This window comes from Sceloporus occidentalis, unplaced genomic scaffold, assembly GCF_023333645.1.
Source record: "Sceloporus occidentalis isolate IW3139 unplaced genomic scaffold, rSceOcc1.0.p SCAF_105, whole genome shotgun sequence".
Lineage (NCBI taxonomy): Eukaryota > Metazoa > Chordata > Lepidosauria > Squamata > Phrynosomatidae > Sceloporus > Sceloporus occidentalis.
This window is the reverse complement of record NW_028317085.1, coordinates 1,296,761-1,314,558: the sequence shown is the minus strand read 5'-3', so window position 1 is coordinate 1,314,558 and position 17,798 is coordinate 1,296,761. Positions and strand designations below refer to the sequence as shown.

Genomic DNA, 17,798 nt, shown 5'->3' with positions numbered 1-17,798 from the left:
AGGAGATATGGCAGACAGTGATTGCCAGAGGAGTAGTTGGATGAAAGCATGAAGACAAGGGATGGATGTCTGGATAGTCCAGTGTAACTCTTAATTGCCCACTTATGAAGAGGCCACTTGGGAAGAGGCCACAGCAGCTACATTTCCAAGCAAAGTTTCCTGAAGCAAGGTATTTTCCATCAGCTTGCAATGGTGTAACTGCACCTTTTCACCCACAGACCTAAATGTTGCCCATGTGTCACAAACAAATCTTTCACAAACAGCTTTATAAATTGCAGTTTTGCAATTGCAGCAATTTTATTCATATACCCAATGTGTTTAAACACAATCACCTGATGGCTGCTAGAGAATGCACCAGTAGTTTTGTAGTATACACCATAAGTAGACGACTGTATATTATACAAAAAACAATAATGCTGCCAAGGAGAGACTGAGATAGGATCCAGTTAAAAACCAAACAAAAAAGTCATAATTAGTCATAATAGAAGATGAGAAAAATATCAGAAAGAAGCCTGAAGTTCATTATTAGATAAAACAGTCCAAATCAAGACATGTTAACAAATATATTTTTCTTATTTTTTTCCCATTTGTATTACCATTTATATACCCATTTTTACATTATTTTTTTTAATCTATTATTTGGTAAAAAAAAAAAAAAAAAAAAAGCTCTACTTGCCTCCCAGATAATAAATATATATATATTTTAAAGTAAGAAAAAGGAAAATAACTGCTAAAGGAAAAAATAGAAAATACACGAGAAATGCTCTAGTCCTGTAGCATCAAATAGCCTCGATCTTTAAGAGACAAATATACATTCTTCCAAAACAATGAAAAAATAAAGCACTTAAGGAGTCCAACTGCAGCAGCCCCCCCTCTCCCATGGTCCAACTGTTCTTGCTGCTGATTGGCACTGGCTTTCTCAGAGACAGCTCTTTATTTTGTTGGCGGTGAGTGTAAAAACATCATTGAGGGGGCAAATGCATATGGGAGGATTCTGCAGAATTCACCCGTGTATTTGCAAAACTGACCACACTAAAGTGCATATGATCACTGGAGTGTCTCCTTAAATAGAAGGCTGAGTCATATGACCTATTCCAAGACCTATGTCCTAGTTTTGTCTCCATTTTGGGGATGGAGACATCTAGCAACAGCAGCTATCTTGGTCAGCGCAACAGACACCATTTAAGGAGAGAGCGACACATGCTGGTCCTTACATCTTTTTCAACAGTTACCTGCAATAGCAATATTCTAATATAATGCTTCATTCTTTGGGGAGATGTCTTAAGAAATACACATGTATTTAACATAATATTTTAATATCCTTTATGGTTTAAATACTATTCTTATACTTTCCTACTGACTACAGGTATGCTAAGTCAATACTACAGTACACAGAAAATTTGTCAACATGCACTAGCGTGGACAAGAACAGGTGGAATGAAGCCATTGAACTATCACAAAAAAATCTTTTACAAATAAGGATTTTTATTGAGAACATTGTGCCCTCACATACAATAAAGCAAAACCGTGCTTAGAGGAAGAATTATACGTCTAAAACATGGTATATGGATTTTGTTTCTTTATGAAAATGTACTTGTGATTTTTTGGTTTATATATTTTAGTTAAATAAATATAGAAGTGTGAATGAATTGTTTTATTCTTACCTTACCCAGAGAAAACACAGCCATTTGGTAGAAAGTTAACACATTTAATATTTATAGATGTGGGAAACATGGAGAAGCTTCATTAAGATTTAGTTGGTTACATGTTCTGTTTCAATATGTGACACAATAATGAGAAAATCTTTAATCTGTAACCAAATCATGGCATATACATTGTATTAACAAAAAGGAATGCAAACTTTTTTTTGCTGATCTGAAGCCCAGGGACAGATCGGTTTGACCTGTGCTAAAAACTCCTGATGCATTCTTTGGAAATGATAAAGATTGCATGGAAGATCTGTGATCAAATGAGAATTATTTAGGAATGTCAATTCTGCACTAACCTTATGCTCTTTGTTTTAGCTACCAGCAATTACATGGAATCACTATATTCTTACCTGAGAACTTGTTTTCTTTGTTCAACCTACTACCAACCCCAATAAACATCTTTTTGATATGTGTTTCTCAAGTTAGCTTCAGTAATTTCACTGAGGGTAAAGCAGGGTTTCTGGGATTTTCTAGTGTCCCTGCCCTACCTGGATCGGTGGAGCTATATTACTGTCAGCTCAAGTGATTAGTGTTGTGGATCACTGAAGGAAGAATTGGCTCTCCTTGTAAAACCACAAACCTGGCAGCAGAAGCATGAAGGCCAGGGATCAGTACATGGTACCAGGGGAAAAAATAGAAAATGATCTGACAGTCCAAAGATCAGGTTCTTCAATGTTAAACAGGTACAGGTTGGGGAAGGTGGCAAGATTTGTGGTCAAATAGGAACTATATTATACACTGGAGATGGGGAAAGGTGAGTGTATAACCAAGCACTGAAGGATTTGCTTGGTGCTTTTTTACTGTTGATGCCCATGCAATTCGTGGATGCTTGCAAGATGGAGGAGGATACCGTAGGTAAGACGCAGTGCAAAATCACCAAAAATTGGACCATTTTTATGACTTGACCCCTCAGAGTAAGGAAGGTGATAAAAAGTGTCAGCAACAGTAGTGTAGTGGGCAGGCACTGACAGACAGACACAGCCAGTCATAGGTTATGGGACTGAATTTTCCAACAAAAGGGACACACACTAAAATACCCAGACACACACTTGCATACCCTGGCAGGCAGACTCTGACAAACAAACTCACACAGACACATACATACATACATACATGCAGCTCACAACCCAGGAAGCCTCAACCTGTCTTGGATGCAGCTTGTCCTGTGAGCTGCCGTGCTGCCCCTGCAAGGTCATGCAACGCAACATTATGTGACCCTGCCTCCTTCTCCACCCGCCTATCTATCTTGGGGGGAGCAATTTCACCATTGCATTCCCCCTACTGGATATGACACCATCTGCCGGTGTCAGCAGAATGGCAAAGGAACTGTGAGGGGTGGTTGAAGGGAGATCCACGTTCTCCCCAACTGGCCCCGCTCTCCTCCAGCGGATCTGCGTGGAGGCGCCTCCAATGCAGTGGAATGGACAAGCAGAGGAGGCCCCTCATCTAGATCTGTGCCCCCATGTAGACCTGTGCCTGCTCTGCCACCAGGTGTCTTGAAAGTTGTGGTCTCTGAGGTCTGCCGCCCAGACCTCATTCCAGGAAGTCATGCATTTCTGAATCAGGTAGGTAAGTAGAGGAAGACCTGGCAGTGATCTGGCTTAAATTCTTGGTTACATCCCTGAATGGCTTTAGGATTGCCACTTCCTGACCATTAATGCTCATTACACTGTTCAATGGGTTGGACACATCAATGTTCTGCTCAGAGCACATAGAGTGAAGAGCCATCTGCTAACATCAATATGTTACATACAAATCATTACACAAGCCTTCTACATTTAATCCAATTCATATAAGGGGCAAATCTGAAAATTTGTTCCAACAGTTGTTGGAAAGAGATTTAAACCAATTAGCTAAAGCACCTAGCTATAAAAAAAAATTATACAGGTAATTCTAAAACAATCAGATAATGGTGGCAAGATTGTTGTCATACAGGATGTGGAAATGTAAGTAAATTAAGCTTAGACAATTGAATGATACAAAAACATATAGCAACTTACTAAATGACCCTACTTTAACATTTCAGTCCACTCTAAGCCAACTTTTGGAACAATATATGAGAGTAATTAACTCCAAAGAATTTGATTTCCTATATGTTCAATATCCACCTTTTATCATGTTCGAAAGATACGCAAATCTCTTACTAACCCCCTGGGGTGTCCCATCATTTCAGGGGTAGGGGCATTGGGTGAGCGTTGGTCATAGTGAGTAGATGAACATCTGCAACCACTAGTCTTAAAAAACTATATTAGGGACATAAATCATATGAATAACATTTGGAATGATCACTTATATCATGGTTAACTATGGATGTATCATCACTCTATTCCAGTATTCCATGTAAAGAAGGAATAGAACCATTTGATTCTCTTTATCTAGATTTACATATTACTCTTTAGGTTTACAGGAATTTATAATAGAGGCAATACATATATTGTGTTTGATAATACTTTTTATCTCCAAAGCCGTGGCACAGCCATGGGTGCTCGCTTTGCACTACCGTATGCAAACTTGTTCATAGGCTGTTGGAAATGATGACATAGCTGAGATGAAAATCAATTTAGGTTTTGTATCCATTAGTATGGTAGATACAACAATGATCTGTTGCTTATCTCTAGATTGTAAACTTGTTTGAGCAGGGCCCTCCTCACCTGTTGTTTCTGTAAGTCAAATTGTTATGTTACTTGTTATGTCCTGTCTACCCATTGTACAGAGCTATGGAGTTTGTTGTTGCTATATAAAACAATAAATAATAATAATATACAAGGGCACAGAACAACGGGCCAAATTATTTGTGGATTATGCAGATACAAATAACTTAAATTAGAATTTGTACAGCTAACTTACATCCAGTAGAGATCTACTACCTGGATTTCAGATTGGGAGGGAATGCAATCAGTAAAACCATAATAACAGCGAAATTATAGAAAACCGACGGCAGGTAATCGATTATTTGGAACCAGTTGCAATCCAAGACATACATTTCAAGGAGTTCCAATAGGTAAATTTATACATATGTGTGGACTTATTTTTTTTTAACACTTTGTTGGAACTGGATGTTTCCCCTGATAGTGACATCAATGGGGAATTAGTTTTACATGTTACCAATGTTTTTTATCCATTTTTCTTTTTTTTAAATGTAAAGAGCTGGGCTCTATTGACTTGCATGGTTGAATGCAATACCGGTATTCAACCTGCAGAGCTCAGAGTTCTTAGGAGGGTCTGGAGAAACCCTCTTAAGAACTTGTTTATTTTTTAAAGGGCACTGCCATCTTGCAAGAGGCAAAATCTCTTGCAGTAGCCCTTGTGACTTCTCACCCACCTCCATCCTGGGGTGGGTTTTTGGTGTCTCTGAATGCCTCGCTATCAAGGCAACTAATTCTATGTATCCATCTAATTTTTACCTAGAAATAACAACCCTTAAAATTGATGTGATATAGACGTTTATTCCATATAACTTGTACAATATATGTTGCACTTTAAACTATGTACGTTGTACTATAAATTGTGGAGTACTTTGGTAAACACAGAAAATTATACAGTCGGTATGGCTATGACTAAGCACCATTGTTGGGCGCAAATATGTAAGGTATTCACCTGCTGGGTGTCAAGTCCTCCCGAAAGTTGTCGGAAAGCGAATGAAATTGACATATTTGGCATTTATTTTTTCCAGTGTTGCAAACCCAATTCCCCTCTTTTTGATACTTCTGCCTATTAATCATGCAAAGTCTTCATTTAAGATGAAAGCTGCAGAATTACTCTTAAATGCACTGGGTTCCCCTGAACAGCAGAGAATGCCAAACATAGCTTCTGTTAGCAAAAAATTTTTAAATATAGGTCCAATCATTAGATCGGGCAGCCTTAGATCAACTACTGTACATGGGGTTTGTATGCGGTCTGCATATATGCTTGTACAACCTTACCGTTACCTTACCAAGCAGAAGTGATTTACCATTGCCATAGAGAATCAGCTTAGTGTTGTGTTTCAGCAGGGATACATTTCATATGACTGACAACAAGGGTAACCTACAGGTCAACAAATAAAGGAAGCTGAACAAATTGACAAAAAAAATTGGCTTTTGTGTTAATACTAACCTATTTTATGTTTGTGGCAAAAAATATTTTTTCCAATATTGTTACGTTTAAGTAAAAGACCTCCAAAGTCTAATTATAACCAGTGTCTCCTTTTACACCAGCAAGGCAGTGAGTGCTTAAGAAGATGAATGTTTGGGGCCATGGAGACCAGGGCCAACTTGTCAGCTGCGGGAGCTACAGCAGGGATGAGGCAGAAGATGGCTAAATGTTTGTAGCATATTTTAAGCTAGAGTTTGGTGGGTAGTTAATGCAGGCTGGATGTGTGGCTTAGCAAAAGAGGAAGCCTACAACCCCCGTTTCTCAAATATATAAATGCCAAAAAAGAGCGGTGGTTGGCATTATGAATAAACATGTTTTCATGACCCCTAAATAACAGCAGTGGTAATCACTGGAAAAGAAGTGGACATGGTCTCACCATCACGGTAGTTACGCTCCACAACTACGTACGGCAAGGTAATTTTTAGCAATCTATTTCTGTCATTCTTCGTGCTGTGGACTAGAACTCCCTTAATGCTCAAACTGCATCTAGGTGGGTTGGGTGGAGGCTGTAGCAGCTGGTGTAAAAATTAAAGGCAATCTTGTGGAGGAAGGGAATCTGAAACATGATGAGGGTGTTGGACATACATAAACATGAACTTATTTGGTATCTATGTTAAACTACACACGTTTACTTTGACTTTGCATTTAGTTTGCATGTGTTTTTGTGTAAGGGTTTGAGCTGGAAAGGCATAGCTTAATTCTCTTTTCTTTAAACGTCTTCATTAAAACATATATTTGAGTGAAGTCCTATTTTACTATTTTACTGTACCTCCAGTAAAATTCTTAAGATGTCTTCCGTCAGGAAATATTTACTTTATTGGTATTTCTTTAACATGGTAGTTATGGCTTGTAGACAACATTGTATTATTGTTTGACATATTCATTAAATCTGTTCATTGCTATGATAATGCTAATAATGGTGAATGATGAAGTCATATGTTTGATATTGTTTTACTAAAATATGTCAGGCTGTTTAAAAAAATTGAAAATCAATTTTATTAACAAAGGTTTTTATATGTTATATGACGTAGAATACAGCATTGCGTATGCTTGGTCTTTAACCCCTTAATGACCAATAACGTTACATGCACGTCACAGAAAAACGGTCCGTTAACAACCAATGTGGTGCCTGGCACCTCATAGCATTAAATAAGCTTAGAACGCAATCAAAGGTCACTTTCTTCACATATTCCCTTGACAACAATTGACACGTCATGACTTAAAACGTGTAGAAAGTGATCTACGATGTCGAGGCATTTAGCAAAACCGAAATCTGAAGCAGGGGCCCCGTTTGATCGCTCCACAGAAGCGTCAATGTGCACCATATAATATATATCGCCGGCCACCTGTTTAAAAGAAGCTTAAATGCTGTTGGTGAAATGCCTTGATATCAAGCCATTCAGCGACACCGAAAACCCACTCCAGGACATATTATAACGCTCCGGAGAGGGGTCACAAGCACTCAAAGTTTTTATGAGCAAGTCCTAAAGTTAGCTCTTCAGAAACATTTTGGCATGGAAAGAGTTAAAACATTTTCATTTGAAATACTTATGTGGTGTCTAGTTTAAAAAAAATGTATTTAGCCAACAAACAAACCAACAAACATGGATGGTATCACTGTACTCAGGAAATGTTGCTTAACACATATTGGGGCGTTGCTTGACAATGACATAAACCAGGAGCTGTAAATTCATACCTGAAGTGCAATGTGGGTGAATAAGACCCAACAAATTACTACCACAAAGTTTTACAAAGGCTGGTAGTAGAATTAGTGCATGGAAAGTTAAAATACTAGCATTTTGAATACCTTGGGGTTTGATGGGTGTAAATGCAATTGGTTAAATATGTCCCAAATAGGACATGGGGACAGGATTACCAGATGTGAAAAAAGGTTTTGGAACAGCAAAAAACACTACTTATTGCCCTATAACCTGCAAAAAACATAAAAACATTGGGTGTTTCTAATCCCAGGTCAAATAGTAGAATTTATTTAGCAGGTTTTTTTATTAGCTTGTAGATGAGTTAAATATTTCCTAAATAAAAGAAAAAGTGTTTTTCAATTTTGTTTACCTTATTTTATTATTTATTTTTCATAGGAAATTAGATATGATCGAAAAAATTGTATCTTGTTCTGAAATAAAATATAACTTGTGAGGGTTTGTGATATTAGGAGTGGTGGTCTTCACCTTCTGTCTATTAATATTGTATTACTGTATGTGTGATCTCACCCTAAGAGTGCTGTGGAATCTGTTGGCATTATATAAATAAATGATTTTAATAGTGTAGGCAGAGATAGAGGCGCCAATCTTTTCGAAATTAATTTTAAAACGACAGGCTTTTTTCGAGCAGTATGTAAGAAAAGTGACGTTAACTCGACGAGACATGGTTCATTAATAGAAAAAACAACATTTTCCATGTAGTTATGTGTGAGCATACTGTGGAATTCAAAAGGACATTTCCTCCAAAAACCACCAGGTGGCGATAGCCATATTTTAGAATGGTTGCAATGGATGAAAATATAAGCTCTTCATATACCACTAAGACTTGAAGCGGGAAGGAGGAGTAGGAAGGGTTACTTGGTTTGTGTGCAGTCTAAGGTTGACGAAACCTGCAGGAAGTAAAGCTTTGCTGTCCGTCACATTATTTTGCAGCCATCTCTGAGAGAATAGAAAAAAACTGGGCATTATGTCCTCGGAAACCGTAGCGCTCGGACCGACGACGATGAGTAACGGAGGAACCGCGCTGCGTTCACCTGCCGTTGGAAACAAAGTGACCGTGGTACTCGGAGCCCAGTGGGGCGATGAGGGCAAAGGAAAGGTTGTGGATTTGATAGCTCAGGAGGCAGACATCGTATGTAGATGTCAGGTGAGTGCTGGGACCCGTAGACAAACGCAAAACTCTTACGTGTACGTCGTTTATACCTGATTTCGTTAAGATGTGGCAGCGCGAAATTCGTTCCGGTGTTTTGATCTAATAATGTGAATTCCTCATTTAATACAAGCGTTGACAAGTATAAACGGAGACGACCGGAAACGGTGTTCAATGGACTTGTTTGGGGTCTGGCCGTAGGGATGTATGGCGGCTTTCTAATGAGGGCACACGAGGTGGAGGAACACTTCTCCGTACCACCTCCGGTCTTCTCTTCTTTTTTTCCCCCCCAAATACCGATTTAGGCGAATTACTAAGCGTCGGGAGCGCTAACGCTTGTTAAATGATTACGCTACCGTGTTTTCATTACGGAGCAGAGACCGGGAGTTTGTAAAAGAGCATGTTCCAGTACATGGATCCGCAGTCACCTTGACAGGAAGCAGCCATGCGCTTCCTCGTTCCGTGTTGTGTCATCTGCGATGGCAGCTTACGTATGAGATGGTGACAGAACCAAGGCATGGCGCGAATGAATGCCACAAAGCTCACATTGTCATACCTGGCCCGTAGTTTTACCGAACATCGTAAAAATCATGTACCCGTTTTATTCAGGGGGCCCGGGAGTCTTTATCTGAATTCGACTGTTACTGAGGATAAAACTTTTTTTATTTGCAGCGTTTCCTTTGGGTACCATTGTAGATATTTGAATAAACCCGGCGGTCATTTTGTATTCTGGATGAATTTAATTTTGTGTAGGCCCACTTTAAGGAGTCGTGATGCCCAAGTGTAGTAATCAATTTTGACATCGACATATGAGGAGCGCTCCAACAGCAAGCATAATAAATTCGTTTGTAATGGAGTGGTGCTGTGCAATTCGGTGTATTGGTAACCCAGCATACTGACTAGAACAGTTTGAGAAGCCACTTTTTATTATATTTTCATGAACTTAAAATTGATACTGTGGTGAGAGAGATTATAAATGTGTGTATAATATATATATATATATATATATATCATGGACACAGGGGTCAATCAATAACATACAGTCTTTATGTAGCCGTAGCATCTGTGCTGGTTGGTGCATTTCCAAATGAAGAATAACTGTAAGCCTTATGGTGATGTGTCGGTGTCCTGTAATAGTTATTCCGTTAAAACTGCATCAATCATATACACATTAATGCAAATGTTAGCCGAGTGGTCCGTTTTACCCCAAATATTACCTTGTTTTGACAGCAAGTTATGGTTTTAATTTTACTGTCCATTACGCACTCATCTGCGCAGATTCTCATTTGTGTGAATCTCTGGAAACTTTCTGGCAGATCCATGTTAAGAGGGTGGATTTTATCTAGCTGGTGATATTTGGGGGTCTTGTTTGGGAAGACACTTGTCGTGGAAGTGCATGAAGCTGCCCTCTCCTCGCAATCAACCCTTCTGACATTTACTAGCGTCATCTTAGCTGGAGGCTCAGCACATTGATGCCGGTCAGCAACCCAAACCTGCTTTGGAATTACCCTCTCTTGCTCGCTATAAACCCACTCTGTTTTAAAACATAACTATTGTTTATTATTCCCTGATATCAACCTTAACTATTCAGACATAAAATTCCCAGTGCTAATTTAAACCTATCTTTTAACCCTTACACTAAAGCCTAAATCTGACTTGACTGCCACTAAAGTGTCCTTAACTCTGAGTTTCCTGCTAACTAATCGCTCCCTTCCTAAGTAACACAAGCTAAAACATGATACGACGACTTAAATATATATAATATTAAATACACGTAAATGTTTAAAAATAAAACCTAATTTACTGCATAACCTCTCAGAAATACGTTAAAGTTTATTTTATTTACAATTACATTTGTAACGTACACATATCATTTGGAACACGTTGTAACTAGTTCTTCTGGTTATCTTTGACTCACAATCAGAGTGTGGCAGAGAACAGCCAAGGGCAATGTTTATTAAGATTGCCATTGGTAACTTGGATGTTATGATGTTATCGAGTCTGATGAAGACTGGCTGCTGCAGAACTTTCAGGGTCTCTGGGTAGCCAGATAAATCCATGTAGACCCAAGATTGGGTTAACCTGTACATTGCTGAATGATCTATTATTGTGTGGTATACACACTAGATAATAAATCCAACAGGCACAGTGCATATCAGCTTGTGAACAACATTTGGTTTTTAAACTGTTTCACTTGAGGGCACTACGCAACCACGAGTCAGGGTATGAATAGCTTTCGCCTTGACTGCCTTTTCAGCTGTAGCTCTAGAGGAACTGCCATACAGTTGCATTTGAACGGAACATTTTGTGCACCCATAGATTAAAATACAAGTGCACTATTTTATATGAGCATATGTGCTTTTTAACATTTTGTGAATGCTCATGGCTTCCAGTTATCAGATTTTCAATAAATTGCAGGTGGCTTTTTTTACTGCACCCTTGGCAATTCCAATACACCGTTCTGACGACAAACTAATTTTTTTTTTCCAGTTGGGCACTCGGCAAGTTAATTTAGTGACGAACAATGTTTGCAATTCCTGTTCGTTGGCCCACAATAATGTTATAATATACAAATGTTTTGGGTGTTGTTGAATACCTCTATTATAGGGACATCTATCTGCCGTTACACAGGAGATCGTGCTGTCTATTGCCATGCTTGCTGATCACCGTGTGATAAAAATAAATATTTAAATTTTCCAGCTTTTTTTTCACATCTGTCTAAAACGTTAGCACAGTAATGTGTGTGTGTGTGTATACACAATCTGTAACCTTAAGCCAATTGTATTAATAAATGTATATTTAACCTATGAATGTGACCCTTTCAAAAACTGTAGTTTTTGTAAATCTGGTCCACAGAGACGTCGGCTACCTGTAGAATGTGTTCTCGGTCCCAGAGGAGGTTCTTTCTCGGCAGCTTTCTAAGCTTTTCTTAACTAAAGATGCTCTAAAAAATGATGTCCTTTCCTGGACCATGCATATGCCAACGACATGTTTGATGATTTCATCCCTGCTTCATTCTAAACATGTCCAGTGAATGCAGTTGCAATTCCCTCAAATAAAAAGGTGAAAAAACTTTAGGTTACAATTCAGGAGACCGTCATACTGCAACTCTGTTTAAAAGCTTTCGCATAGAAATGGCTTGCCACTGTTGCAGCTGATGTACGACTAATGGAAGAATAGTCTTGTAAACTGCTCGGAAATCCGCATAGTGCAGCGACATGAACCTTTAGGGTATTTGGATGGAGACATTCTTTGAAACCACATAGCACAGGGATCAACAAACATGATTTGGGTCTAGGAGCTGGCCAAAAAATTCAGGACCTGACTTTAGAGTTTTCTTCCCCAATCGTGTTTTTTTTTTGTTTTGTTTTGTTTTTTTTTCTTCAGTTTTCCCTGCGATCCCCCTGCAGTCTTCATGGACTTGGGTTGGGGATTGCAATTTGAGTATCAGAATTGGATAAGCCAGTAGGATCTAGACACACCTTACAGTGGATATGCTGTCTTCTGATGACCTTCTGGTTGATGTCAGCAGTGACGGCTCCTCGCAATCAGGCATTCTCTTCTGGATAGGGCATTCTTTATGTAACAGATTACCAACGGGGGGGGGGGGGGGGAGTCCAGGGGATCTCCCGTGTAGCATGTATGCTGACTGGGGGGAATCCTTGCTGCTGCAAGAAAGCCAGGACATTGATGTACGTCCTAAAGGGGTTTATTAAAGGCTTTTTAGGACGTACGTGCACGCCAATAAGGGGCTGAAGGGGTTAATTTAAAAATGGGTAGCAATATGAAAGAATTACAACCTACTTGAAAATTACACAGTAATAACTTCCATTCAGTATACAGGAAGGCAAAACGGCGCCTGTCTTTCTACAGCGGATGAGCAATATCTCATCTGCAACGTGGAAACCCAACTTGCCAAATACCAGAAGCGGATCTTGCATATGAGTGCTGAGATATGCATCCTGATGACTGTCTCCATGTAAGTCACCAGTAAGTATATCGATCTGCACCACAATCCTTCTGAACTACCTATGGTAAATGATCCCCCCCAAGGATGCAAATGGGCAGAAATAAAGCCCCCACCATCTTCCCTGAGTGGTTTGCAGGCCCTTCAAATATTCCAAAAGTAAGGCGGAGGGAGTTTCTGTGGGTTTTGTAATTTCCTACCCTTCCTAGAAAAGGTGACTCATCTTCTCTGTGTGTCCCTGCCGCTGCATCGGTCCATAGGGGATTCTTGGGATGCGTTTTTTTTTTTTTTTGGACGAATCGGTAAGTCCATAGGGGACTGAAGAGGTTAAAGTGGTAGAGCTGTCATAGGTAACCTATTTTGTCTAGCGAGCTGGACCAAGCACAGAGAGAGAAAAGCCCGGGAGATAATTTAAACAAGTTCTGTAACTGTTCAGCTTGCTGAGGGAGTGAGACATCAAACATTCTTGGATGAGTAATATATTTGTTTCTTGCCTTTGTGAAAACATATTTAGCTTTAGCCATTGAAACTGAAGTATATCTCTGCTTGCCAAGTTTCATTTACAGGCATCGCATTGTTTCTTTTGTGCGTTTACTGAAATATCCAGCTGGGAAAGTGCCAGGAGAAGTTTAAGATCTTGAAATAACTTCATTTCTCGACTCTATTCTTTTATGCTTTGCTTTGATTTTTATTTTTTATTTCCCTTAAATGCTTCTACTAAACATTTTATGAAATAAAACATGTCTTAAAGTGCAATTCTTGGGTTTGGTCAGAACCTGCAAATATGCACAGCAAAAAATATGTATTTGAAATTCCCAGGTTGCTGATAATGACCAATAACTACACAAGCAAGGTATTATGCACTTAACCATTCATTTTTTTTTCTTCTTTACAGGGAGGGAACAATGCTGGTCACACGGTTGTTGTGGATTCTGTAGAGTATGACTTCCACCTTCTACCAAGTGGCATTATAAATCCAGAAGTGACTGCTTTCATAGGTAAGCCATAAAACAGAAATTTATTTTTTAGGTTACCTTACGTTTTTTTTTTTTAACCTAAGTTTAACTCCTTCGTGACAGGCTGATTTTAAATGTGCATAAAGGAATGCAGTACCTGTAAAGTGGAGCCAGATTCTCAGGAGGGTCTGGAGAGACACTCTTGAGAACTCTTAAACTTTATTGTGTTTGTTTTTTCTTTTAAAGGACGCCGCCATCTTGCAAGTGGCAAAATCACTCGCAGTGGCGGTTGTGACTGCTCTCCGGAGCGATCACAGCACATTCTGGGGTGGGGGTTTTGGTGTAGCTGAATGCCTCGAGATCAAGGCATTTCACTTTCTGCACCCTTTTGAAGTCTTGACGGTCCGGGCCGTCAATTGTCATTAAGGCGTTAAAAAAGGGGAGGCTCCTATCCATACTATGGACCACAGCGATCTACAACATTAAATCAGCATGGCAGTTCATTCTTCTCTTCACTCTCTCCATGTCACAAAGATATAAAGTGTTAAAGGAGTATTTTTCACGTCGTTTCGAAATGTTTATTTCATGACGCATGTAGTACCATAATGTCAGAATGATAGGAAGAACTACATTTACTTAAACAACAATTCTTGAGTTTCAAGTCAAATTGGTTAAATAAGAAGATGCTGTTGATGTTCGCCATTAGTTATTTTCAGATCAAAGGAATGTAGGTGGCATTTCAAATTAAGATTCTGTATCAAGGGATTTTTTTTAATTATATTTTTGTGTAAATGATCCAGCCTACAATCTTTTCTTGCACAAAAGGCCAAGGGTATTCGGCTTGTAATCTTGGCAATTATAACCTTGCTTTAATCTGTAGCTGTTGACCAACATTATATACTACTGATAATTCGTATCTCTCAAGATTTATGACTAAATAAAGTTGTACATTTTTTGGTTTCTCAATGTCCGCCACTATTGCGCATTTATGATTTATTTTGATGATGATGACTTTCTCAACCATTTTTTTAGGAAATGGGGTGGTAATCCACCTGCCGGGCCTATTCGAAGAAGCTGAGAAGAACTGTGGAAAAGGGCAAAGTAAGCAACCTGACTGCTTCTATTATAGACTATTGAACTGTTTTACATTTTGCAAAAGTGTAATATTTAATGTTAAACTTGTCTTTTCAGGTTTAGCTGGTTGGGAGAAACGATTAGTTATATCTGACAGGGCACACATTGGTAAGTTTCACCTCTAAAACATTTTTATATTTTGAGTCAATAGGTTTATGCAGAGAGATTTTTATACCAAACCTACCCCCCAGACAAATAGGGCAGTACAAGTTCCGGAAGAAAGTTACATGAACAAAAAAGCAATGTTTGTGGATGTTTCACTGTTTTTTATTTTACTTTTCACTTTTCATCCTTCAGCAGACACATTAAAGGAGTTTGTTCCTATTTTAGTGATTCATAATAGTCGTTCCCCTTTTAAAGGACCACTCCAGCCATTAAATGCACTTTAACACGGCCAGGCTGTTGTCATATGCATTAAATTGTTGTCCATTTTGCTCCAGCGCTGGCTTGGGGAACGCAGTGTTTGGGAAATAAATGTGTGGAGGAGAGAATCTGCTGCAGCTTCTAGTGTTTTTTTATTTTATTTTTGGAAGAATGCATAGTAAAGTTCTCAGAGTCCTTATTTTTATTAATATATACTGTAATGACCCAATTATAGGCCGCACCAAATTTAAAAGAAAAAAATAATTTTCAAGAAAAAATACACATAAGTGGAATGCTAAAAGAGAATTTTATCTAATGAACAGGAATAAATTATATGTATTAACATTTTTGGTATCTATTATGCAGTTAGTCAACAGGTTATATACAAACAAAACGGCTATTGGTTTTGCCAATTTCTAAGGACCCCCTCCCGACTTACCAATGCATCCCCAGACTCCCTGGTGTCTAGCGGGGGCAGCCGGTGGATGTCTGCGCGATGCACATAGACAACCTCTGCTGCTGCTCGCCACTTCTGCTGGGGCTTCAATGCTCAGTCATACAAGCCCCGGCGGAAGTTGTCTGCGATGCGCTCAGACTACCTGTGCTGCTGCTGTGACTGGTAAATTAAACTTTCCCCTTAAGCCAGATAGATTTCCCATTCTGTACATGTTTAAAGCTATTAGATCTTTTTGATAAATTAAGGAGCACAAAAATATAGTCTGTCTGGCCACACAGAGACAAACACTACTCACAATTTAATACTTAGGGGTTTAATTAGTGTGTCTATTTTTTTTTAAAATGTCTTTGTAAACCTACGACTAAGGTGTAAAGCAAGATTGAATGGAAGTGGCTTTTATAATTTGTTCAGTGTTCCCGCATGTATCAAGATGATTATGGGGCTAATTTCTGAGGATTTTTACACTTTGAGACGTTAATGAATGATTGCATCTATGAATGACCTAATCACCGAGCCAGACATTTGTTTTAACACTGGAGCTCACAGGGCTGCAATACTTGCTTATGTTGTACAATATGTTCCTAATTGGTTTTGCAATCAAATATAACACCAAAAGGTAATGATGTGTAGGACTGTATGTATATATAACTTATATTTTACTTTTGTTAGTGTTTGACTTCCATCAAGCTGCAGATGGGATCCAGGAACAACAAAGACAAGAACAAGCTGGTAAAAAGTATGTGTACAGCACTTAACATTTAAATATGTGGTTAAATAAATCAAGATGTACATTATATATCCGTGGCATAAATATACAAATCTTTAGTCGCTTCTGATTTAATTCAGTTTACATTTAGCTGACATAACTTTTTTGAAATTCCTCATAGAACCTTGTCCCTAAATGTTTGTTTTTATCGTGATCTTTGCTTTACACGTATTGCCTTCCTGCTTCAAAGCCAATAAAACGATATGTAGTTTGATCTTTATCTCTTCAGCAAAAGTGGTGGTGGTGGTAAACCATGGTAAACATGTATAAATATGAGTAAACGAAATAACAAAAAATAAGTTCCGGTGTCCTTCACAACTATTCTGCATACCCCACATTTTTGATGATGGCCACCTAGTCTCTCTGGTAGGCACTCAAGTGTTAAGGCAGAAGAAACCTGGGAGCTTTTGTATACCTCTCCCCATGGATGCCCACACACCTTCAGACACATTGAACTCATCATGGGGTGTTTTTAATGAAGGTCTGCTCCCCCTAAAGGATTTGTTTTCTCTTGGTTTTATAGATATTATTTCTCTAGAGAAACCTTTTTTGTTATTGGACCAGAATAGAAAAAAAAAACACTTTTTGGGACCCCCAGTGTGACCTATTTCTGGAGCTATTTTAAGTAGTAGCATGTACTTTAGATTGCAGTTCCAGGCTATACATGTTTTGCATTTATACTAAATTTCAGTTTATTAAGACTCATTCTGCTTTTTCAGTTGAATAACCTGATTTCTTTCTGATTTCAAAGTTTAGGAACCACAAAGAAAGGTATTGGTCCTGTGTACTCTTCAAAAGCTGCTCGAAGTGGTCTAAGAATGTGTGACCTTGTATCCGATTTTAATGAATTCTCCAAGAGGTTTGTATTTGTCACCATCAAGACTCTTAATATTTTCAGTTCCCTTACCTACAGAAGATTTATTTTTCTTGATAACACTGCCCAGGAGGGACTAAAACCTCTGTGATTTTATTTCTGTGAAACCGAATATGTAATATTAAATCAATAATTCTGTGAAAATTCTCTACCTATATATTTAACCCAGACGGTTTCTGTAGTTTTCTTGTTTGTGATGATTTACAAAATCATTACATACATACATACATTGTGTTGGTTTTACTTAGACTGCGTGAGGTATAGGGCTGCAACTAACGGTTATTTTTTTTATTTTTATTTTTTCCGATCGATTAACCAGATAAAAAAATGTAAATGTTTCATTTATTTAAAATTTAATAAAGTAACGTAGGATGTAGAAAACAAAGCAGAATAAAAAAACTTTGATAAAAATGGATTTCTTGTTTTTATTTCCCAACCTGCCCCCCCCCCCCCCCCGTTATGCACATTTGAGCCTAGGCTTGCCACACTGCCCTCCCAGACATGCCACACTGCCCTCCCCACATATGCCTTATATGCCTTATACCCCCAGATATGTCACTCCATCCTCCC

The 17,798-nt window shown here is 38.6% G+C and overlaps 1 protein-coding gene across 1 annotated transcript; it reads left to right on the top strand.

The window, feature by feature from the left end:
* The first annotated feature begins 8,564 nt into the window (after positions 1-8,564).
* Positions 8,565-17,319, top strand: LOC149283373 (adenylosuccinate synthetase isozyme 2-like). The gene is made up of 5 exons (XM_089497607.1): positions 8,565-8,708; positions 13,574-13,676; positions 14,826-14,876; positions 16,258-16,324; positions 17,106-17,319. The coding sequence occupies exons 1-5, from the start codon at positions 8,565-8,567 to the stop codon at positions 17,317-17,319; spliced, it is 579 nt and encodes a 192-aa protein (XP_089353733.1).
* The last annotated feature ends 479 nt before the right edge of the window (positions 17,320-17,798 follow it).

What these genes read in the sequence shown, in the direction of transcription:
- LOC149283373 (XM_089497607.1), top strand. Translation starts at nt 8,565, where the DNA reads ATGAGTAACGGAGGAACCGCGCTGCGTTCACCTGCCGTTGGAAACAAA. An exon ending in ACATCGTATGTAGATGTCAG is followed by an intron (nt 8,709 to 13,573) that starts GTGAGTGCTGGG and finishes TCTTCTTTACAG; the next exon opens with GGAGGGAACAATGCTGGTCA. An exon ending in AGAAGTGACTGCTTTCATAG is followed by an intron (nt 13,677 to 14,825) that starts GTAAGCCATAAA and finishes TTGTCTTTTCAG; the next exon opens with GTTTAGCTGGTTGGGAGAAA.